This window comes from Artibeus jamaicensis, unplaced genomic scaffold (assembly GCF_021234435.1).
Source record: "Artibeus jamaicensis isolate MK-2021 breed Jamaican fruit bat unplaced genomic scaffold, CSHL_Jam_final contig_233, whole genome shotgun sequence".
NCBI classification, from domain to species: domain Eukaryota; kingdom Metazoa; phylum Chordata; class Mammalia; order Chiroptera; family Phyllostomidae; genus Artibeus; species Artibeus jamaicensis.
Window position 1 is genome coordinate 34,033,252 of NW_026521486.1, and position 24,344 is coordinate 34,057,595.

General features: G+C 41.7%; 1 protein-coding gene across 3 annotated transcripts in view; it reads right to left on the bottom strand.

Moving 5' to 3' along the window:
* Positions 1-21,873, bottom strand: part of BCAT1 (branched chain amino acid transaminase 1) — a 100,895-nt gene extending 79,022 nt beyond the window's left edge. For all 3 annotated transcript variants that reach the window (XM_037144822.2, XM_053662256.1, XM_037144823.2), the window contains exon 1: positions 21,679-21,873. In XM_037144822.2, coding sequence (XP_037000717.2) covers positions 21,679-21,864 — 186 coding nt within the window. In that variant the 5' untranslated portion in view covers positions 21,865-21,873. The remainder of the gene's footprint in view (positions 1-21,678) is intronic.
* Between the last annotated feature and the right edge of the window lie 2,471 nt (positions 21,874-24,344).

Genomic DNA, 24,344 nt, shown 5'->3' on the forward strand with positions numbered 1-24,344 from the left:
CCTGGAGGGGCCTGTGAGGAGAGAAAGAGCAGGCACTTGGGATTCCACTTTTACTGGGGTCAAAAATGCAGGCCTAGGGTTTCATGGGTTCACTCTTAATTGAAGGATTTAAAACAGAGAGCAGGAATTTAGAGTTTGGGAAAGGAGAAAAACAAAAAGGTAGTCCAAATGGTCAGTTATCGAAATCGACCAAGATCTTTTAAAACAAAGGAGGCTCTGTGGGAGAAGGTGGCCTGGATTTTTATCTAGTCCTGGACTGGCAGTGTGTACACTGGAAAACAGCCTTCCTAGAAGAGGGTGTCTCTTTGAAAGGATGCCTCGGCAACCAAAGCTTAAGTCGGGTGCCTGCCTTACAATAAGAACTATCACGACTTATGCTACAGGGGCCTTAATTGACCGTGGAGAAGCAGAAGACAGGGGCTGCCATCAAGGACAAGGGTACTGTATTCACCACAGCACAGAATTCGCCACGTAACTGCAGTTAAGTCAGTTAGGGACCACATACATAACAGCTGCGTGCGATGGTCCCAGGAGATTATAATGGAGCTGAAAAACTTTTATAGAGCAGTGATGATGTAACCATCATAACCTGAAACACACAAATATCGCTGTTACAGTTGCCTACCATATTCAGGACGGCAACATGCTCTTTGGGTTTGCAGCCTAAGAGTTGCAGAAAAACAGAGCTTTTGTTACCCCCCCCCCAAAAAAAAGTCTGTTTAGCATAAGGATTATTTAGGCTGGTTAATTTTAAAAAACAGCAGACCTGGGAGAAGTTCTGAAAACCAAGTAGAAGTTACCCTGTTTACAATTACCTTTGTAAAGGTGTTTCCCTCCCCCACCAGGACAGGAAGTGGGGGGCAGGGGACGAGGAGGGAGGGATGACCATATCTCTAAAAACTCTTATCATGCAGAGACAAATCCTTGTTGACTGGGCTTTTCCCAGGACCCTCCTTTAACTGACTCCTCCCACCCTCAACCATCATTTGTCTTCAGCCAAAGGTGGCCTTTATAATAAGGTGATGGCTTCAGCCATTTTGGTGAGTTACCCAGCTTTTTGGGACTCCCTCACGTACACAGGAATATACAGCTTATTAAACTTCTGTTTTTCTTTTGTTAATCTGTCTTTTGTTACAGTGATGTATCTGCCAAGAACCCAGAATGTAAAGGACAAATTATTTCTCCTCCCTGACAGAGCATCAGGCTGTACCACACAGCCTTGGTGTGTGGCAGGCTATACCACTGGGTATTTGTGGGTGGGTCTCCACGCCCACCCAGCACAGCCAGGAAACTACCCTTTCCTGACGGAAGCAGGATGTAAGAGGTTTATTCACCAGGGAAATGAGCCATAAAAGAGTCAGGCCTGAGGAAATCTAAACTCTGATTTCAGGAAGATTAAGTGAAAATCCACAAACTGATGAAATAATGTATTTTTCAGACTATAAGATGCACCCCCCAAATTTGGGTGAAATGGAGGTGCATCTTATAGTCCAAAATTAGCTTACCTGGCTTGCTGTGGTGGGGAGGGCAGCAGTGGACTGGGGTCTCAGGTTATTAAATATTTTACCATATTTTTTGCTTCAAAAACTTTTCCCCTATTTTCCTCCTCTAAAACCTAGGTGCATCTTATAGTCCTAGAAATATGGTAACTAGTCTCCTGCACCTGGTGGGCCCACAGAACACTGGCAAGAAGTCCTGTACAGGTTGGATGATTCTCCCCATAAAAATTACATGGCACAGTCTTCCATGTGGTCATGATGGGAAACTCAAGAATTAAAGATTTTAGCACCAGTCATAGTTGATAGGCCTAAGTGATTAAAGCATATGGAAACCTGTTATTCCAGGAACTGAAATGCAGGACCTGCCCTGACTCTGGGAGGTCAAAGTCCATGAGCAATTCAGCCTCTGTGCCCTAGGGAGTCTGCAAGTGATGGAGATTGAGCACAGATAAAGAATTGTGGACCAGCAGGTGAAGAAGTACTCGGAAAATTGCCTGCCAGAGGCAACTCTTATCTGATTTATCTTTTTCCTAAACCCCTCACCTACCCTTTCTTCTCCTTATAAAAAGATCTACTTGAGATGAGGTATTGAGATGGTTTTTGAGAGCACATAACCCACCCTCTTTTCAGGTCTCTGGCATCTGAATAAAGTGCCCCAAAAGATTCAGTCCTTGTCTCCACTTATTGGTTCTGGTAGTGACAGGCAGCATGAATGCCAACTTTTCTGGTTTCAGGCACATAACAGTGAAACAACCAGAGAAGGAGGAAAGCCTGTGCACAGAGCTTCCTACAGGCTTTTCATTGGCTCACTCTTAAATGCAAATGGATTGATGTAAAATACAGCACAGGGAATAGAGCAATATTTTAATAACTATGTACGGTACCAGGTGGGTACTTGAAACATCAGGGGGATCACTTTGTAAAGCATATGACTGTCTGACCACTATGCTGTACACCTGAAACTAATATCAAATAATCTTGAATGTCAACTGAAACTGAAAAATAAAATGTATATCTCAACACAAGTCACCAGATATTTGAGGAGAGGCTCCTAAATGAAATGCACTCCTCAAAATTAAGCAGAAATAAAAAAAGAGGTATGGGGGAGAGACAATGCAAAGAACAGGAAAAAAGAGTTTTAATTATAATTACTTATCAGAAATATAGGTTTTAATTATATTTTGTTCAGAAGTATAGGGAAGATATTGTATCCGTAAAACAAGAACATGACAATTTAAAAAAGAATTTTAAAAGCTCTTACAAAGATGAAGACTAACATTTTAAATTACAGGAAAGGTTGTAATACAACAAAGGTAAAAATCTCCCCCCCAGAGACAGGCCAGTAAGCCAGGACAGGTGAAATAATGAAACTAAGGTGGATCGTTACACCGCGAAGCAGTTTACAGTCATCTAGTAAATTGCAAAATCCTATCACCCCTAACCAAGGAGCCTAAGAGCAAATAGTTCACATTTCTCTTCCCCGAAACCAGAAGATAAACAGCTTAAATCACCCTACTCTTAAGTGTAGGAGACAGATAACAAAAATCCAATTACTGACCTTGGTGCCAACCACACCCAAGGAAGGATCAAGTCAGAGGAACAAATCTCATTTTGGGGGCAAAGGCATAAAGCTAATGACTGTTCTACTGAGACCCTCCCCTCAACCCCGGCCTTAAAAACCTCGAGACAAGGACTTCTCTGGAGCACGCTCCCGCCTCCCTTCTCCCGCTTCTTCCCGGCGCTTCTACCGTTGCCTTGCTCTCCCCCAGACTCTGCGAGCCCTTCTTTTGCTTCTGGAACTTGTTTCCTGAGCCTACACAGCCCAGCTGGCTCACTTCTACTACTTCTGTGACTTTCTAAACAAACTTTCTCTTATCGAGTTCTTGGCTCTGAGTTCTTCCTTTGCTGACATCGAGAATCGAGGTCCACTTTCACCTCCAGAACCACGGTTCAATTTTGCTGCCAACACCCCACCTGTTGGTGAAGGAGAGAATGGCACCAGGTGTTATGGATAGAATAGTGGGGGTCAGACCAGACCTTGGTTCAGTAACCTCAGTCCTTGAGTGCCGGCTAGGAAAGAATGCAGAGCCAAGACTCAAACTATAACTGACTTCTTATTTGGAAAGTCGCAGAGGTAGAAGTCGGTGGCAGAAGAAATGGGCTCAGGAGACAAGTTATGGAGACAAAAAAAAAAAAGAGCCCTTGGAGTTTAGGAGAGGAGAGGGTAAAGGTAACTTGCCTGAGGGGAAGGAGAGAGGGAGGGGAAAGATGGGTGTGCGCCCTGGAGGGACCGTGCACTGGGTCCCCCGTCCTAAAAGCTTTTAAGGGTGGAGATCTTGGGGAGGCTCCACCAGAGGATCTCGATAGAATGTTCATCAGCTTTCCAGGTGGGTCTTTTCAGGGTCAAAATCTCCAGTGATTGGTCAGCACCAGGGCAGGGCATAATTAATGCAGCTGGTCACAGCATTGGTGGCCTTTCTTGTCTAGTTTTGCTGCTTTTCTGGGCCTGGAGCTGAAATAAAACTGAGACTTATTTCTAGGGAGGAAAGGTCAGGTGGCCTGTATGATCAGTGACATAAGAAGTCAGGGAGTCCAAACTGCATGACCAGTGATGTGCTGGGCAGGAAAGTTTGCCCTGGGGGCAAGGCCCTTGTTTTCCCAGTTTAGTCGGTTTCTAGGCACCCAGGACTTTCTGACTTGGTGACCTTCTGTACCTGCCCCATCATCCTTGCTCTACTCGTGTCCAACTACCAACCACACACCCGGAAAATTGAACACAATGACAGAAAAAATTTTAAATTATAGGATCAATCAAGGAAGTCTAACAGAAAGCTAATGGGAGTTTAAGGTGGGGGGTGGGGGAACCCACAGTGCAACAAAAGAGGAAGAAATCGTCAAAGATATATGACCAGCAAATTTCCTCGGGTGAATGACTAAGGACTTATGTTGCCAACAAATTTCCAAATACTAGCAATAAAGTGAAACCCTGAATGTGTTAAGAAAACAGAAAATGGGTTACATGTAAAAAGGATCAGAAATAAGAGTGCTCTTGGACTTCTCATTAGTGACACAGAAGAAACTAGAAAGCAATAAAGCAATTCCTTTAAAATTCTGGTGCGAAATCTCTTCAACCTAGAAAACTATTCACAATTAAACACCAACCTCGTGTGACAGAACAACAGTATTTCAGGCACGCAAGGAATCAAAATATTTACCTCTTATTCACTCTTTATTTAGCAACTACTGCAGGATATGCTTCACACAGATGAGGAAGTAAACTAAGGAAGAGGAAGCCACAAGACTCCGAAATCTGGAGACCTAACAGAGAGAGAGGGTGATGGGTGGCAAGGAGAAGTCTTAGACAGACAGTCGTTGTGCAGCTGGTCTGGAGAGAAACCAGAACAGATTGGAGCAAAAGCAAGGAAGGTAGCGGAAGAAAAGAATACAGAAAAACAAAAAAGATAAGTGCGCACATTTGACCTATGCAACATTATGTTGCGAGGCTACCTACCAGATACCTGGGAAGCGTTCACAATAAATACATAGCAAAGTAAGCAAATGGAAGAAAACAGTGGAATAATTAACTAAGAAGCACAAAATGTCGTGTAAGAAAAAAAAATGTAAACATTGTGTACTATGTGGCTCAGCAGTGACTTCTAGAAATGCGGTTCCTTCCACCCTGCGCCTAGCTCCCCGGGGACATTCCACTGCACTTGGAATGAAGTCATGTGTCCCAAGTCCTCTGGGCTTTCCCTTTCCTCACTAAAGCCCTGGAAGTCTCATTCGCTGCTTCCTACAAATGGGACACTACCTGTGAGGTTCTTTGTGTTTTGGTCTGGGGTTTTCTGATGGTACTCAGGTCTTCAGTTTAGCTTCCCTGGGAAGCTTTCCCTGACCAGCCAATAGGAATTAGTACCGACTTCCCCTCAACTCTGCCACTATAACATATTTTATTTTCCTCTTGTTGCATTGCTAATTGAAATATTTTGCTGCTACAGTCACGCATCACTTCACGACGAGGATATGTTCTGAGAAATGCACAGGGAGGTGACCTCATTGTTCTGTGAACCGCACTGAGTGCACTTACACAAAGCTGGATGGTACAGCCCACTACACTTCTGACCCCCCCCCTGCCCTTCTCAGGTCTTGGCTGACACATCCTGCAGTCCATCGTGACCAAAACGTCATCATGCAGCACCTGCCTCACTGAATATAAAAGTAAACTGCAACAATACTAATCAATAATCCTGTAGTACTTATTTGGACCAGGCACTATGCTTTACATTTGTTATTTTAGTTAATCCTCCTGCATTCCTATGAGGTAAGTATTATTATTACCAACAAGTTATAAATAAGGAAACTGAGGCATGTTAAATAACTTGCTGGAGGCTGCTCGAGAGCAAAGCTGGGATTCACACCGAATTCTGGCCTCAGCTTGTTCTAACAACCACCCTGTGTCATGGCCTTTCCCTGCAAGTGACATGAGAACAGAGACTTTGTCCCCTTTTCATTCTTGTAGCCTCAATGTCTTAAGCAGTAACTGCAGTTTACACAGTGAGTACTCTTCAAATATTTGCTCAGTAAATGCATTGCAGTAATCTGATGTAATTATACTGAGGGAAAGAAATGAAAAGGAATAAATATTTGTTCTCCTTTGCTATTAGATGTACCACTTAACACATCTCAGATTTGTCTACATTTCTGCACCAGCTGCTCTGGTTCCTCTGGTTATACAATCTCTTGACCAAGCTATTTCTGTCTTTTATAGGCTTCAGGTCATTTTGCTGCATTAGCACTTGTCCACTACCCAGTGGCTGGAGGATATGAGTCTATCCCAAAGGTAAAATGATTGTAATGCTGATTTTTCCATGGACCAAATGGATCTAATGAGTTTCTTAAAGAACATCCAGAAGACTCTCTGATGGAGTGGTGTTGGAAAGAGCAGAAAGCTACAGACCACTCCTCACTGAACCTTTAGTCCAGGGAGAGACCCAGAGTGAATACATGCAAAAAAAGATGATCTGTTCCCAAGGACAGGAAGACAGCACATTCCAGAGGGGGTTTAAATGGTCAGAGAACTCTGTAAGAGGGATGCCACATGTTTCTGTTTATAGATTCCACACCATTACCAACCCACTAGTCCAAGCACCAGCATCTCTTCCTTGCATCCCAGAACAGCCTCCTACCTCCAACCATACACAGCTTGCCCTTGGCTTTCACACCAGATCATACTTTTCTAATGATGAGTTCCCTAATTTCAGCATCTTTTACAGTCTAGAGAGTCTGATAATTTCCAAATCATCTCCCTCAATTTATCTATTTTCTCTTGCATTTTACTATAACTAGCAAACAGAAACCAGGACTCACCTTCAACATTTTGCTTGGACAACTCAGCTAAATATCTGTTTTCACCACTTACAAGTTCTGCCCTCACATACCTGTAATGCATGGTCCCACTGAGCTTTCTTCTGCTGTGTAACAAGGATCCCTTTCTTCTGGTGTCCATAAGCATGTTCCTCAATTCCCGTTGTGCCCTTATCAGCAGCACTTTTAGCATCCATATTCTTAGACCATTCTGCATGGCCCTGGTCCAGCTCCCAGTGGAAAGCAAAGTCCAATGCACAGGACCCATGCCCACAGATAGGTTCTCCCATGAGGAGAAGGTCTGCATTGTACCCATCAGGCCTGCATTGTACCTAGGCCACTTTGAGACTTGCTTTTGCTAAAACTCCCTCACCCTGAATTGAGGCAGCCACTGCTCACTGTAACTTCCTACAATCCATGCTAAACATCCCCAGTATGGAGTGTAACTGGTTCAACTACTTTTCCCTTTTCATTTGCAAATATCCTTCTACTGTGATGTGATTGGTGGGGCATGGGCTCCTTTGTTTTCTGTAAAAGGTAACCACCTAAAGCGAACCTGTGCATATAAATGAGGACCATCATGTAATGTGCCCAGAAGAAGAAATAAAGGCCTGTCATGGTGAAGGCCTTGGTTTTTGCTCCCCTTGAGAGAAAAGCCATGCTGTCCCTTTTCCTCCACAGGACTTGGTGGTCTGTGTGAATGTATCTTATCTCATCCATAACACCATGGACACTACAGGCCAGTGTCTGTGTCAATATTCTACTAACGGTACATGACTCTTCCGATATTCTGTAATAAGAGTGTGTGCAGTTTTTCTGTGTTCCTCACTTCTTCTGAGTCCTCACCAGCAGCATCTTTAATTTCCATATTTTTAGCAACATTGTTTAAGGCAATCTGGGCTTTACCTATCAAGCTCCTTAAAATTTTTCTATCCTCTGCCCAGTGCCAAACTCAAAGCCACTTCCACTTTTTGAGGTGTTTGTTACAGCCACATTCTATTTCCGGGTACCAAAATCGTATATGAAGTTCTTATTGTTGCCATTAACAAATTACTGCAAATTCCATGGTTTTAAGGAACAGAAATGTATCACTTTTTAGAGCTGGAAGTCAGAAGTGCTACGTCAAGGTGTCAGCAGGGTTGCATTCCTTCTGGAGGCTCTAAAGTGAGTGTCTTTTTCCTCGTCTTTTCCAGCTTCCAGGCACAACCTGCATTCCCTGCCCTGTGGCCCCTTCTTTTCTTCAAAGCGAACAGTATAGCATCCTCAAATCTCTCAACGTCTCTCTTCCTCTCTCTCTTCTGCTCGCACTATCACACATTTTCTTCCCTGTGACCATTCTGCCCCTTTCCTAATGACCCTTGTGATTGTACTGGGCCCACCCAGATGATGGAGGATAATCTTCGGATCCAAGACCCATAACTTCATCACATCTGCAAAATCCCCTTTACAATAACGATTTCTGGGGATTAGGACAAGGACATCTTTGGGGTGGGGGAGGACATGATTTAGACTTTAACACTCACCAACCACCTACTATGAGCCAGGAATTAATCTCTACTATGCAGTTACTTGCACGGTGGTAAAAAATGAGATGTTTCCTGCCCTCAAGAAATACACAATCTAGTGGAAGAGTCAGACCTCAATCCCAAAACCGCATAGATAATCACACAAATAAGTCATTGTGAATTGCAATTAGTGCTCTGAAGCGCTGGGGGTGTCAGGGTCATGAGAGCCTCTTTGAGGCAGCGACATTAAATCTGAGGCTGACGGGGTGACAGGAGCTGGCTAGGGGAGGAGAAAGAAGAGGACAGAGGGATCGGCAAGCGCCAAGACCCTGAAGCAAAAGCTGGGGATGAGCAGAGGTGGAGACAGCACAACAAAGTGCTATCTATCCCTCTGCAAAGGCGGGAGGGACCAGATCTCTGGGAGGCTTTAGAGCAAGGTAGGGACTCCGGTTTAATTGAAAACATAACAGAAAAGGGTTGAGTTTCGGTAAGCAGATGATGTGATCACTCTGCTCTGTGGCAAACAGATTCGGAGTGGAGGTCAGGGTGCACGGGAGTGGAAATGCATATAGCTAGTGAAGTGAAGACAGTGGCTCGAACTGGGAACACAGCAACTAAGACGGGAGAATTGTAGAGAGGTAAGATAGATCTTGGACCAAAAATTACCCACAGGACTTAGTGTAATGTAGTGTGATTCAAAAGTTTGAGATAGGACCATCAGTATGGGTGGCGTTTGAGAAATGTAGCAAGTTAATGGAGATGAGAAGTTGCAGGGACTGAGATGCCAGAAGGAGAATGTGACATCCATGCACCTTGAAATAATGTGGGAAAACAGGACTTGAAAATGGAAGGGAGACTCAGAAGCCAAGAGCTAAAATCTTCAGTAATAACTGGGGCAGAGTGACCAGGTGGTCTGTCAGTGATAGTTACAAGAAAGAGAGGGGTAGTACGGACTGATGTGGGAGTGGCAGAGAGGGGTTTTACAGGAAGAGTTTGATCTGGAAACAGCACAGGGCAGGTGCAGGAGACCAGCCCCTCTCCAACTCTGAGAGAGAAGAATGGCAAAAAGGTGCAACCTCCTCTCATCGGGAGGCACAGTAATGACCTCACCTAAGGGCAAAAGAAGCAGGAAACATCTAGGGAAGGTGAAAAGGGTGCCCTAATACTGAGCTGCAAAAGGTATGGTGGATAATTTGGGTGGGAGGGTCTAGTGAGGGTCGAGCCAAAAGAGAAAATGCAAAGCATCAAGAGAGAGCAGAGGCGACTAAGGCATTGTTTTGTTTTTTTTTTTAAAGTGTAAAATGCTGAATTTAACTGTTTGCTGGTTGCCAATGTTATGAGCTCCATAATTTTATTCCCTGGAGGATGCTGGGTACTCAGGCCCCTCTGTTTTCACCAGTGGTCAGGAAGGGAGGGCAGGCATGCTCTTCCTCATGGTCTTCTACGGCTCAGAAGTGAGGGGTTGGGTGAGAGCGGACCACGTTTGAGTCTAAAATGCTCTTACTTCCTTGTTCATCTGGACTTCTTCCATAGTTCTCCTCAAACATCACCTCCGCTAGGAAGCCTTTCCTGATTTCTCTAACTTTTTGGCACCTTCTGTGAAATTTTACTATAGCACCTCATTAGTTTGTTGGATTTTTATATATTTCTCTCCCTGAATAATTTCTCAAGAGTAAGAATAATGCTCGAATTATTTCATTTGACAGTCTAGTAAGAGCTACATAATTAAATGAAACTCGAACCAATCATTGTCTGCTGGTCAGTATTGTAATATATAATAAATGTTGGGTTTGAAGAATGGTTTGCATATTCTTCATATAATAGTTACTCTAAAGTTTGGTTTTCACATTATGTTAACCTGCTTTTCAATAGATCTCTTTCAGTTAGTTAAAATTAAATACACAGTACCGGAATTCTGTCAAGATACAGATCCTTGGTCTTAACTGTGCTGAATTACCCAGTATTTCAAATTTTCTTGAAAGGCAAGTTAATTTCAATATTAGCGATATTAGGCATTTCCATTTCCTTTTTAATTTAAGCTTTGAATATAATAAACTCAATGTTAAAAATAAAAAATGTATCATATTGTATATTGTAAAAACATTCATGGAGCTTTTTCTGTTATCTACAGAACGCTGACTCATTCTTTCCTCCATCAATTGTGTTTTTAACCTCAATCTCTTTTTTTTTCAGAGACAGAGAGGGAAAGGGAGAGAGAAAGAGGGAAACATCAATCCATTGCCTCTCATATGCACCCCTACAGGGGACTGAACCTGCAACCAGGCATGTGCTCTGACCAGGATATGAATCGGTGACCTTTCCTTCAGAGAAGATGCCCGATCAACTGAGCCACTGTGGCCAGGGCTTCCTCATTCTTTTTTTACACCTGCTGAGTCGGTGAGTGACTTCCAGTCTTTTGTTTCTGCAACAATTTTGTACTACTGTTGTTCGTAAGTCATTTCACACATGTAGAAGTAAATACAAGGCACTTCTAATTAGGCTAAGTATTCACAATGATGTTAAGCCATTAAATCTATCTCAAACTATGTAGATAAGTTTATGTGGTTGCAACTGACCCCTCATTTCCAGCTTCAAAGTGTTGACCTTTAAGATCAAATGACAGACTAATTGGCTACTATAAACAATGTTCTAAGAACACTGGTCAAGAGGCATCAGGGTGCTTGGCTGAACAGCAGACACAACGTTAATGAAAGAGGAATGCAGGAAACTATTAAAAGCGCATAAACCTAATTAGCATCCTATATCTACATATTTATAGAATTACAGACATTACTAATAGAATACCTGCTCCAATCTTACTGGGGCAAAAAAGCCAGTTTAACAAATAAGTAAAGAAAACATGATAATTATACGGAAGAATGAGGTGGCGCACACTGATGGTATGAATAGTGGAGAGGGGTTTTATAAAAGGATTTATATGTGTTATATTATATTTTAAAAAATAAACAAAGACTTGTGGAAAACTATCAGCATAGCCAAGCATAAATTGTTGGCAATTTGTATAATCAAAAGAAAAAGGAAGTAAGTTCATTATCAAGACACTTTTAAACAGTGAACATAGTAGGTAGAATTTTCCTCAGATGATTTGGAAAGTCTTGGTTCTTAAGGAACAGAATTCAAACCCAGGAAAATAAACTCAAAAGAACAATCCTTCTTTCGCAGAAGTAAATGCCTAAAATGACCTAATAGATTTTTTCTTTCAAAATTCCAGTATTCAGTGAACACTGCTTCTAAGGGCCTCTTTTGTTGGGGATTTGTTTGTCAGTGTATGCATTCATTAGTTTGCTTAAAAACGGCATTGTTTGCAAAAAAATAAAACCATGTTAAACAGTATTGGAACTGGTTAACAGTCCCAGACACATGACTTTGTTCTATATTTTAGGTTCGTTCCTTGGGATGTGACACGGGCCATTTCCCCTTACATACTGCCTAAATCTGAAAACAACGATGATTTAGCAGATTGGCATCACTGGGTTTATTTCTTATAATTTTCATAGTGTTCTGTTCATATTGCTATATTGCATCTTTTTGTATGAACATTCCCAGAAATATTTACAATGTATGCTTACAGTCTATACAGAGTTTCACTACTGATACTAAGATGAGTTTGGCAATAGGCATCATAATATGCAAATGTTTGGTGTTTATAAGTCTTTATCTTCTGGGAGTCAATCTGACTCCAAACAAACCCAGGTATGAAAAAATGTATCTGCTATTCTAAAACAAATATAAAACAATCAATTAACTTCCCAGGCAAGAAGAAGCTGAAGGAGTTCATCACCATCAAACCAATATTACAAGAAATATTACCCTGGTTGTTGTGGTCCACTGGATTGAGTGCTGGCCTGGGAACCAAAGTGTCACCAGTTCAATTCCCAGTCAGGGCACATGCACGAGAGGCAATCACACATTGATGTTTCTCTCCCATTCTTTTTCCATCCCTTCCCCTCTCAAAAAATAAATAAATAAAATAAAATCTTTTTAAAAAACATATTAAAGAGACTTCTTTAAGAAAAATAAGAAAATCAAAGGTATGAATAAGCAAGTACCAGAAAGGAAAATTTTCTCACTGAAAAAGGCAAACATGTAGTAAAAGCAGTGGTCAACCAATACTAAAGCTAGTAGAAAGGTTAAAAGGCAAAAGTTGGAAGATTACATATAATTACAATACCAAATTAAAAGATACACACACACAAAGTAAAAAAATAATGACAAAAACATAAAACATAAATGAAGAAGGGGTGACTAAAAATGGCAGTGCTTTTAGAATGGCAATAACTATGAATACATATCTATCCATAATTGCTTTCAATATAAATGGATTAAATGTTCCAATCAAAAGATGAATAGAGAAAGAAGTCACACATACACATATAATACAATGGAATATTACTCAGCCATAAAAAGAATGAAATCTTAACATTTGCAACAGCATGGATGAATCTACAGGATATTATGCTGAAGGAAATAAGTCAGACAGAGAAAGGTAAATACCATATGATTTCACTGATATGTGGAATATAATGGACAAAATAAATCAACAACAACAACAACAAAAAACAGAAACAAACTCATAGATACAGAGAACAAGCTGATGGTTGCCAGAGCGGAGGGGGATGGAGGAGACTGGGTGAAAATGGGAAGGGATTGAGAAGGACAAATTGATAGTCACAAAATAGTCAGAGGGATGTAAAGTACAGCATAGGGAATACAGTCAATAATATTGTCATGACTACATATGGTGCCAGGTGGGTGCAGGAATACTAGTTAAATAGATGTCTAAGCACTATATTGTACACCTGAAACTAATATAATGTTCTATGTCAACTGTAATTGATAAATAAAAACTTACTTAAATGAAAAAAATGTAGCTCAGTTAATATTGCAAAGCACCATTGAGGGTTCAAGGTTCATGCCGGAGGAGAGGGAAGGTAAATGCAGGGAGACTTCAAGAGATGATCAATATTTTATTTTTTAACTTCAACCCTTCTCTTTAACTTTAACCCTTCTCTTACCTTCCCACATGCCACCCATATTCATTCCGCTGTGCAATACAGTTACTGTTTTAAAAAGGTAAAATGCCTGGGTAATAAGTGAGCTTCATGCTGAATAGCATGACGGAGAATGTAGATGGAGGCGGGGGGATGGGGAGGAAGGAGTCAGAAATGACTCTATGGAAATGTGGGGGCTGGTTTTAAGGAACAGCAAACCCTCCATTATGACTACAGAGGAATGCATCCACAGAAGAATTATGGTAGAACGGATTAGAAAAATACCTCAAGTACTAAACTAAATTCAGTAGACACTAAGGGAAGTCATAGAGGCATTCAGAGTGAGATAATTAAATGATCAAATTAGTACCTAGGAAAATCATGACAGCATAAGTCAGCACTCTGCAAGAGGCAGGAGAGAACTTACACACAGAGCAAGCAGAATCCACAGGATACCATACCTGATTGAATGTGGGGTCGAGAGGTTAAGAAAGAAATACAAGATGGCCGGACTTGGGTCAAATATCCACCTTTGCTACAATCGGCTGTGGCCAAGGTAGGGCGTAACCTGGTAGGCACGTAGCCAGGTGGCCCTGTCCCTTCGACAGGAATGACAGGTAGGGTGTGACCTAAGAAACGGAAAGGCTGGTCACCACAAACTACCAAACTCTAAGAAACTGCGTATTAACTCTGTTTATCAAAACAAACACGCACTTCGAAACAAAATTAAAATAAAAAAATTACAGTGCAGATTCTGTGAATCAGTCCCTATTCTGAGACTAGTATGGGGGATCACAATGTGCTACTTTGGCATGAGAATTATTTCGAGCTGAAGGCATTTAGGATCCAACGGATGCAGAAGGAAGCCTTCATGCAGCTAGCTTCCTTTCTGACTCAAAGCAGAAACCTCAGAAATGAGGACCGCCATAAATTTCCTCTCCTGGGAAAGTTTTATGGCCACGAAGACAGCAGAAAGTCAGCAAGGAGATGGACCTTAACGAGCAAACCTTACCCCATTCATTTCCCTACATATTTACCTTCCCACAGTTTGCCACCTGTGAAAGCCTAAAACCTGTGCCTTTGCCTTGTCACTTCTCCACAAATTTATTAGCCCTTCTTGAGATGATGTAAACTAAACCCAAGTTCTAACACCCTTTTGCATCCCTCATCACTGAATTCCTCCAACGTGTATTCATGCTGCATGTTAATCAACTCTTGTTTTCCTCTTGTTAACCTGTCTTTTTCCAGTTTAGTTTGCAGGACCCAAGCACTGAACCTAAGAGGGTCAAGGAAAAGTCTTCTCCTTCCCCAGACTATTAAAACATAAAGAAGAAAGTGGTAACTCATGTGCTGACTTAAAACAAGCAAACAAACTATTGGTTCCCTTTCTGTTTGAACTAAAGGCAAATGATTGTTTGGGCTTTTCAATATTCAAAGGGCAGTGTGAGTCTCTTGCTTATATATTTTTATATCTCAGCTTACTGCAAAGGCAAGAGACAATAGCAATCTGCTGCTTTAAATAACGAGATCATTTCAGTATTTTCTACCAGTCTTCCATGGACTCTATTGTGCTGATTTTAATTATACATAATTTATTATAGACATAAAATTTTCTGCCTATGTGTGTTTTTACATTTTGCTGGAGGAACTGTGCTATTTTTCATAAGATTTACAAAGTGATGTCAGATCCAAGAGAGGGCCAGGGCCACAAGTGAGGAGGAAAGCAGACTGGACTAGGAGTCAAAGTATCTATTGTCTCATTATGCTTTGCTGTTTCTGATCTTAAGCAATTCTAGTAAGTTTTTTGACCTTCATTTTCTTCACCTGTAAAATGAGGTTAATAAGAGCTGCAACGCTTTTCTCATATATATGTTTACAATTCAATGTTATGTAATTTACATGGCCTTTTAAAATATAAAATCATTATCTTAGTTAAGAGAAGAAGTCTTTCCTCAAGCCCGGATGTGCTCTTCTATAAACACCAGCATCAACTAACCTGGCAAGTGTACAGAACGTTCTCCAACACTGAAAAACATGGTATCCCCAAGTAATGCATTGCGCTTCTCCATGTAGGCTTTATAAATCTGCCTTTTATCTTCAAAGTTCAAAGAAACGTTTATTGTCGTTCCAGATTCCTGAACCAACATCTAGTAAGTACTAAAATCAAAACAACTTAACTTTGAATGTGAATCTACAAAAGCAAATGAAATGTACATGACAAAAACTTACCATAAAATGTGCGTGACAAAAATGACACTTTAATGTAGTGGTGGAACTCTAGCAGCTGCTAAGTGGTCATCCAGTGCAAAGGCACCCTGGGCCTCATGCTCAGACTGTGATGAGATCTTTGTCGGTCATGTTAGAGACATCTGCGGAATGTTTGGCCTGGAACATCCCAACAGGTGCTCCTTCTGTCTAATTTATAAGGAGTCAGACATAATCGGAACTCTCTAATTACGTTTCAATGTTATAGTAGCAGCTAGGAATGAGTGAGCAGTAGGAATGAGTGGCCAGAGGGGAAATAAAGGCAGGGCCCTCACTGTTGCAATCTAACAAAGAACTTAATACAGGAGGCTAAAAGCGAAGGAACATGTCTCACTGGTTGACCCAGTGATCCAGAGCCGGGTCCGATACGGCTGCCAGGCATTCGGAACACCACATGTAGATTGTGATAGTGCAGAGGGGAAGCCCTGGAAAGTCCGTGTGTATCATCTCCACTAGCTGGGAAAAGGAAAACCTTCTGACTGTGTATTCATCCCTAGGCCTGGAAGGGGGAATGGGAGGGGGACTACAGTGCCCAAAGAAAAATTCCTAAAACGACTATGGTTAATTGACTCCCATCACATATGCAAAATGAACAAACAGAGTCTGGAATAAGATAAGGATTCAAGCTAACATACCCCCATACATACCTATGTTTGGGTAGTCACGTCTCCCTGGAGGGCGCTGGCATCACCCTTACCCATCAATCGATATGTAACTTCTTCACCCCCATCCCACCAACTACATTAAGTCCACAGAACAAAGAACGCACTTTCTTGGCTCCTGGCCCTTTTTTGTCAAACAGAGCGCCCTGGCTAAGGGGCCTCTGGCCATCTGGGTGCTGGCCACCTGAGCTCTGACCACCCTGATTTTGGTCTCCCATTAGAACTTAGCACTAATAAACTTTGCTTGCAGGCTAGTAGGCTCTTGCTGATCTGTAATTCTTCACTTCGTTGGCAAGAAGAACCAAGTTTCTGCTGGTAACACCAAGCTTCTTAAGGCCTCTTAAGTCAAATAACTAACTAGGGTCAAAATAGTAAAAAACATTTCTCAAACTAAGGGATAGACTGTGAACACAACTGATCAAATATTCATATCTACATATCAAAATACAGAACTAATAAATTGGTTTATTTTTACATGAAAAATAGGACTGTTATTAATGGAACTAACTGATTTAACAAGTATTTCACAATTTTTCATATACAAAGAAGCATGTGTATTTCAGTATGACTGCTGGATCATTGCTTGCTATAATGTTATTTTCTCTATTTTTTAAAAAACTTCTCTTCCGCCCTGGCTGGTGTGGCTCAGTGGATTGAACGTGGGCCTGCAAACCAAACAACCACAGTTCGATTCCCAGTCAGGGCACATGCCTGGGTTGCAGACCAGTTCCCAGCAGGGGATGCATGAGAGGCAACCACACATTGATATTTCTCTCCCTCTCTCTCCTTCTCTTCCCCTCTCGCTAAAAATGAATAAATAAAAAAAATTTTTTAAACTTCTCTTCCTTTATTCCTTCCTCCTTGACTTTTTCTATATTTTTGGAGCATGATTACTTCCTTAAAATTTTCTTGCTCTCATTAACCACTGAATACAAAAAAAAAATTTTGACAAAATAGCTTTTCCCACAAAAGGCCATGGCCTACATGACAATAGAAAAATGTTTATGTGATATGCTAAGCTGTATTGATAAGGTCATATAATTTCTAAGTTATTTTAAGGATATAAATACTCAATGTTTAAAGGCAATATTATCAGCTTGTGAATTTGAGCGGACTAATTAGAGGCACAGGTGCAACTGGCATTTGAACTCTTGTTACAGAAACGACCAATTTTGCTTTGGCTTTGCATTCACTTTGCATCCACCATTGACTTTATGGATCAAAGTCTACATGTTATGATAAAAAATGTATGCACATATTTGCAAAGTTATTTTATGGACCAGAGCATCCCACATCCTTAATTTTGAAACATTTCAGAAATTTGAGTTGCACCTCACATTTGTATCTCAGGTAACTTATGTAGAATCCAACTTCAGAGGCTTATTACCAAATGAGCTACAAGGGCTCAGGAAAGCCCATCAGGAGAAATGTTTAGCATAAGTCACATTATATATTTAGCACATTTGGACAGCTGTTAAGGAGTAAAGTTACAACACAAAGGCTGCTCACATTTACTGCTATAAAGTGAGCAGACCAGTCGCACTTGCCTACTGTGCTTGTTATAGGAAAATGACGCAACCAGACACCAAGAGATTCTGGAGTATGAGGTTTATTAATGGGCATAGGCCCAGAGGAGTCAGTCTCCAAATTCTGAGCCCCGAACAAAGGATTTTGGGGGTTTATATAGTCTACGGGGTCTTCCTGTCCACGTAGCAAAGCGAGATACAGAAGCGGAATGCGGTAATTAGTTCTATCTACAGGGCAGAAGCAGAGTACAAAGGCTAAATGTGAAAATTAGTTCTATCAGTGGGGTGCTAGTCCCAGTCCTTGTGACTATCTTGTTGTTTGCTTCCCAGGGGCCTTATTGTTCTCCCAGGGCGCCTAGGGTTTTGGGTGAACAAAGGTTTTCCAAAGCTTCCCACATCATGCTCAGAAAGAAATGATAGTATCACATCGAAAGCAGAGGATGCCTGGGAGAAAAAAATGCCTCTCATGGAAAGTCCCAGATTCTCACTCTTAAATGGTAACGGAGTCCCTTGGTCTTTAGGCTGAACAAGGCAGTGGGTTTTTGCAGGGAAGCATTGGTTACTAGAGGAACTGTGGTTGCCAACCCTAAATGGAAATAGAGAAAGCACTTCCCTTTTCCAACTTCCTATGCCCATTGAAAAGAGGCTATTGAAAGAAGCACAAGGTAAAATCCCCAAATACATAACCAATCTGAACACTCAAGACACCCACAGTTTAGAAACAAGCTTCATTTATGCACAGAACTGGTTCACTAATAAGCCCAGACCTCCCTGGTCTACATCTTGATATTAATAACAAAGAACGGAAGGGAAGCAGCATATGCCACCCAAAAAATGTCTCTGAGTGGTCGCAGGCATTGGAGAATCTCTGAAAACAAAGAAGTTGCCTTCCTCTAAGAGGAATTTACATTTATAAGAGAAATCCTCTTTGTAAAGGTGTCTCCCTCTCTGTGCCTGGAAGAGAAAGATAGCTAAATCTTTAGAAGGCTCCTACTTAAATCTGAATGAAACTTTACCTTTGTTTACTCGGCTTTCCCTGATAACCTCCCCTAATTGTTCCTCCAACAGTGTTCCCTGTTTGTTGTTTGTTTTTAGCTGAAGATGGTATGTAAGGTGGTAGCTTGGGACATTTCAAGGAGTTTCTGGGTTTTCCTGGGTCTCTCCCATGTATTCTGGAGGTATACACGTTATTAAACTTCTGTTTGTCTCTTGTTAACCTGTGTTTTATAACAGGGGAATCTCAGCGAAGAATCTAGAGGGGCAGAAGGGCAATTCTTTTTCTTCCCCTATAAAACTAAAAATCCTGACCTGAACTAAGGGACAAAATCTAAAATCATGAAAAGAAAATCTAAAATCATGAAAAACACAGCTACTGAAGGAAATCATAACTTGGTTTTAATTCTTAGCGCACACCTCTGCAATAATCAAATGACTATTTTCAACTTTCTTTCAAAACGTTTTATACCCATTTCAAATAACTAGACCTCAGTTTCAATGAGCTGACAGGCAAGAAAAATTCTGGCATAAAAATGGAAAATTTTCTTTAAAAAACTCATTTATTTATTTATTTATTTATTTATTTATTTATAGAGCGAGGGAAGGGGAGGGAGAAAAAGAAGGAGAGAAACATCAGTGTGTGGTCACCCTTTGCATGCCCCCTACTGGGAACCTGGCCTGCAACCCAGGCATGTGCCCTGACTGGGAATCGAACTGGTGATCCTTTGGTTCACAGGCCAGCACTCAATCCACTGAGCCACACCAGCCAAGGTAAAAAAACTTTCTTAACTCTTCTTTCTTTCTCTGTGTAGTTTTATAGTCAAATGAAGTTGTTTGTTATGTAAACTCACTAAATGAAATATTGGCCAAAATTAAATTCTTGTCTTTTTTTTGTCCCCTTTTTCTTTTTTCTCACCACCACATGTCCACCAATGCACTTCATTAGACCAGCTGAACTACCACTGTCTCTGTGAGCCTTGCATGAGGTGCCACCTCCTGTGGCTGGAATGGAAACCCCACCTCACTGCTAGGTCTCAAGTGACCCAGCCTCCTACCAACAAACAAACAGCTCTCTATCCTTCCTTCACTTATCCTTGACAATGACTTCTCATATCACTGTCCCTTTAGGGTATGTGTCTCTTTAAAATCTCCACCTTAAATTAACCTAGTAAAACATAATATGTACAGAACCTTTTTATACATTTTTATATACATGCTATTCAATATATGTACTATTTTTCTTACTCAGTTGCCCTTTCTGTATGTGTCCATCTTAAAACACAAGCTCCCAGGCAAGACCGTGTGTTGAGAATTTGCTGAGGACAGTTTATCATGGTGCCAGGTGTAAATAACATTAAAAAAAAAAACCTAATAAATATAATAGCAATACTTGGGTGAAAGGCAAGTAGAAAACTTTTTAAAAGAATAAAATCAAAATTAGAGAAACCTCACATACTCCTTTGATCATGCCTAGAATAAAATCCTTTTTTTCCAGATCTTAGTAAAATTTCAGAAAACAGAGATGAGGCTACCTAAAAGTATCCTCTAGTGTCCTGTGTATAAAAAAAAAAAAAGTACCTTGTAAGAGAAACAGGGGTTTTTGAACTCATGTGAAGGAGGCCATGAACTTTCAAAAACTGCATAATCTACTATAACTCTATGTAAGAGAGAAATGCTGGAACAGCAAGCCTGTTTATTTTCATAATTTTCTGCTTACTCAATAATGCTATACTCAGTCAGAGTGTATTTTTCAGGTGCAATTAAACAGGCACCAGCAATCCAGAAATAGAATATCTAACTATGGAAGAAAAAAGGCTGCTAAATTTTTTACCGTGGCACGTTTGCATGACCTCTTTTCACTACGAGACAGTGTTTCCGTTCAGTTCCTGCATAGTCTTAGTGGGTATTTTTGTTTGATGAAAAAAGCACCGTTTACTTATTAGTTCTTGTGAGATTGTGGGTACTGCAGCTGAGAACCCTACTCCAACTCCCTCTTTCAAAATTCTGAAGCATGGCTTTATTTCCCCTAAAAATCCAGATTGCTCAGAGGAGCCTCTTATTTCCTCAGTGTTAGCCAGCAGAGGAAGTTGCCCACCCCTCACTTTCCTTTCAAAGAGCTGCTCCTCAGTTTCCAATGTCTTTGCAGTTTTCCAACGCGTGAGATCAGGAAAACGGAAGGCTTAGTGTTCACTCCTACACCTAAACCTTCCGAAGTAATAGGGAGCTAAACCAATTAACTTGATTAGCATAAGAATAGAGGCCATTGGGGGGCTCACCCAGTTTAATAAAAGGACGACCTCAGGCTTACACGATTTGCAATTCCTAGAAGCTTTAATTTTCCGCAGGGTACAAAAGACGAGGAGATTTCTGCTTTTCACAGCAGCTTTATGTCCCCTTGCCACCGGCATCACCTAGTTGACCCTCTTTCATTAGGCACACCAAGCAGAAAACCCCTATTTACAGGGAGCGATACCCCCCAAACCTCTTCTCCAAAGTCCCCCACCTCCTGTGCATCTTAAAAATTGAGAAAAGCTTCCTCTTCCTTTTCAAGCTTCCTAACCCGCGAGGGAGGGAAGAGCTGCCGGCAGCCTTTTATCTCCATTCACAAGTGCAGCCGTGGAAAAGCCTGCGGAGGCACATCCCGTGAGCGAAGACTCAACGGTCTGAAAAGAAGGGAAGGTCCCGTCCAGAGGCAACGGACAAAGAAAATATTAGCAAACCTTTGCTTGGACACGAACCCTGGTGGCCCTTCGTCCGGCCCCTTTCTGCCAACTGCATCTCTGAGGATTCGCAGGCGCAATCCGTACACACGCTTTGTGTAAAATACAGTCAAGATCGTAAGCAGTTACCTTCATTGTTCCCGCGGTGGTGAGGATGGCTGGCGCTGAGCGGAGGACCAACCCGATGTGTCTCGGGCCCTCTGCGCCTCCTGCGCTGTCCGCTGCGCCAAGGTCGGGAACCGGCTGCTCCACGTGGCAGCGGGACTGTAGACCGGCCCTCGCGCAGGGAGATGCTGGCTGTCGGGCAGATTGCATCAGCAGGAAGAGCAGTGAGGCTGTGTTTCCCCCAGGCTGCTGGTCCTCCCCTCCCCACCCCAGCCACAGGAGGGTAGAGTCTCTCCCAGCAAGAAAACCCCGGCCCAGCCCTGAACTTCACCCCCTGCCCACCGCCCACTTCCGGGACTTTGCATTTCCAGGGTGGAACACTTCGCGGTTGCTTCTCTAACACCAGGCACTACCATGTTTAAACGTCCCGCCTCTTGCTTTACAACTTCCAGGTCACCTTCGTTCGAACTACTTACGTTCCAAGTGTTGTGCAGCATCCTTACCTTCCTTTTACCTTTGGGTACCTCAGCCACTAGGCATCCTTTCGGCTTTGCTCTAGTTGCATCATTAGCAACGATGTTCGGGATTCTTGTTTTCTCTTCTGCCCCAGGAGCTCAGTGCTTTTCAAATTGGAAGTTGAAACATGGAGTTCTTTCAGCACTTGAAACGTGGCCAGTGGAAATGAGGAGCTGTATGGTATTTTATTTTATTTTACTTAAATTTAAGTTTAAGCAGCCACGGGTGGGTAGCATAGATAATTATATGAGTTCTAACTCTCACAAGAACGCCGGTGTGGCTCCAGAAAATGGGTGATGTGTAGACTGGTCAGCGGAGGTCTCCATGGCCCAGCTTTGTGGGTGAACTGTCCAGTAGGCAGGACCTCCGTCCAGATTGCTCGCTATAACAATCTCCTCACTTTTGGGAAACAGAAAGGTGGAATGATATACTTGTGTTCATATTTAAATTCATATTTAATTACAGTGTTACCACTTGAGGAACATTTTTTTAAAATAGTCCACATTTCAGGCATTATGGATCCCCAGAAGAGTAAGAAACCAGTCCCAAAGATGGAAAAGACAGATTCTTGGGGGTCTTGGACTGTGGATTCTTAGATTGCTGCTGTGTTTGTTCCGGAGCAGAGCAGGCTGCATCTACAATGCTGTGAAGGGGGTTTCTAGGTTTGAATGTTAATCTCTTAGATCATTCAAGGAGAGCTGAATTTCAATGTCCACGTTTTCTAAATGGATTTTAACTAACCATTGACATTCAAAGTCTACTATGGTAAGCTCTCCTATATTTCAAGTGGGCATGTGCATACACACAGGGCTTTACTTTGAACATGTTGGAAGTGCAAGAAAAGTAAAATTTCACTATTCAGAACTTTCATTGTTCATAATCTAGATATTACTTTTCAGGCTGTTTTTTCTTTTCTCTACATTTGAGATCATATATAGTATATATAAAATTTCCATGTATCACTTAAAAACCTTCATTTCTTTATTTAAAGATTATTTCTGTACTATTCCTATTTTATCCATTTTGGATGCCCAACTTTTATTCGGTTGTATTTGAGAGTGTGTGGAGGATCAAGTCCTCAAAACAGTGAGAAGCAGAAATGCCAGCCAGAACGTTGTGCGGTCACCAGAGCTCTTCATGAGTGCTGGGCTGCTGTGCAGTGGGATTCAACACAGCTTTTCCACTTCTCTGGATTTTCCATTCCGAGACTCATGTAAGTTAGGAAAATATAGAAGTTCTATCCTCTATGCTTTTATTTATAGCCATTTTTAAAAATTAAAGAAGAGCATTTCATAGATCTAGGACTTGGGTAGAACTTAAAGAAAACCTTAGGGGAAGGAATAAAGTCTATAATTTAAAAAATCTTCCATGTAGTTGGCGTAATACTATGTCCATGGCAGTTCATTTAAGCAGCCCTGCTCTCCGGCACGTGTTACAGAAAGGGTGCCTAGCACTGCACGGAAAAGGCCAGGCTTCCTGCTAGCCACCGTCCTCCATCAATCAAGCCTTGTGGGGGAGCCTATTGGATGTTAAATATGGGTTCTATTGGCAAAACTAGTGTCTGTGTGTTTATTAAAAGGGTAGATGTTAGAAACTGGTTCTCACTGGTGAAAATAATATTCTCTCTCTCCATCTCTCTCTATATATACACACATTATATATATACACACATATATATGTGTTATGTATACATAGGCAAAACCAGTTAGGGCCGCTCTGAGCCAGTTCACAGTTGTTGGTACGCTAGGCTGCCCCCCATGACCCCTATCTCTGCTTTTGTGTAATCTCTTACTCTAAAGATGGGCTAGATTGAGTGACTTGACTAAAATGGACAGAATATTGCAGAAGTAATGGGATATCACTTCCAGAATTAGGTTTAAAAAGGTTGTTGCTACTGTGTGTATGTGTGTGAGAGAGAGATTCTCCCCCTGCCCCCGTTTCCCGCTCTCAGACTGCTCTCCCAGAGGAAAGCCAGCGCCAAGCTGGGCAGCAGCCCTGCTGAGAGGCCCAGGTGAGAGGGACTCAGGCCACCAGTTACCATGTGAGTGATCTTGGAAGCAGAACCAGCCAGCAAAACAGTCCCAGATTCCTAACCCACAGAAACTCTGAATCAGAAATGTTGGATGCAAAACAAACAAGATAGCAAAGTATAGCCAAAGACGTTGAAATTGAGA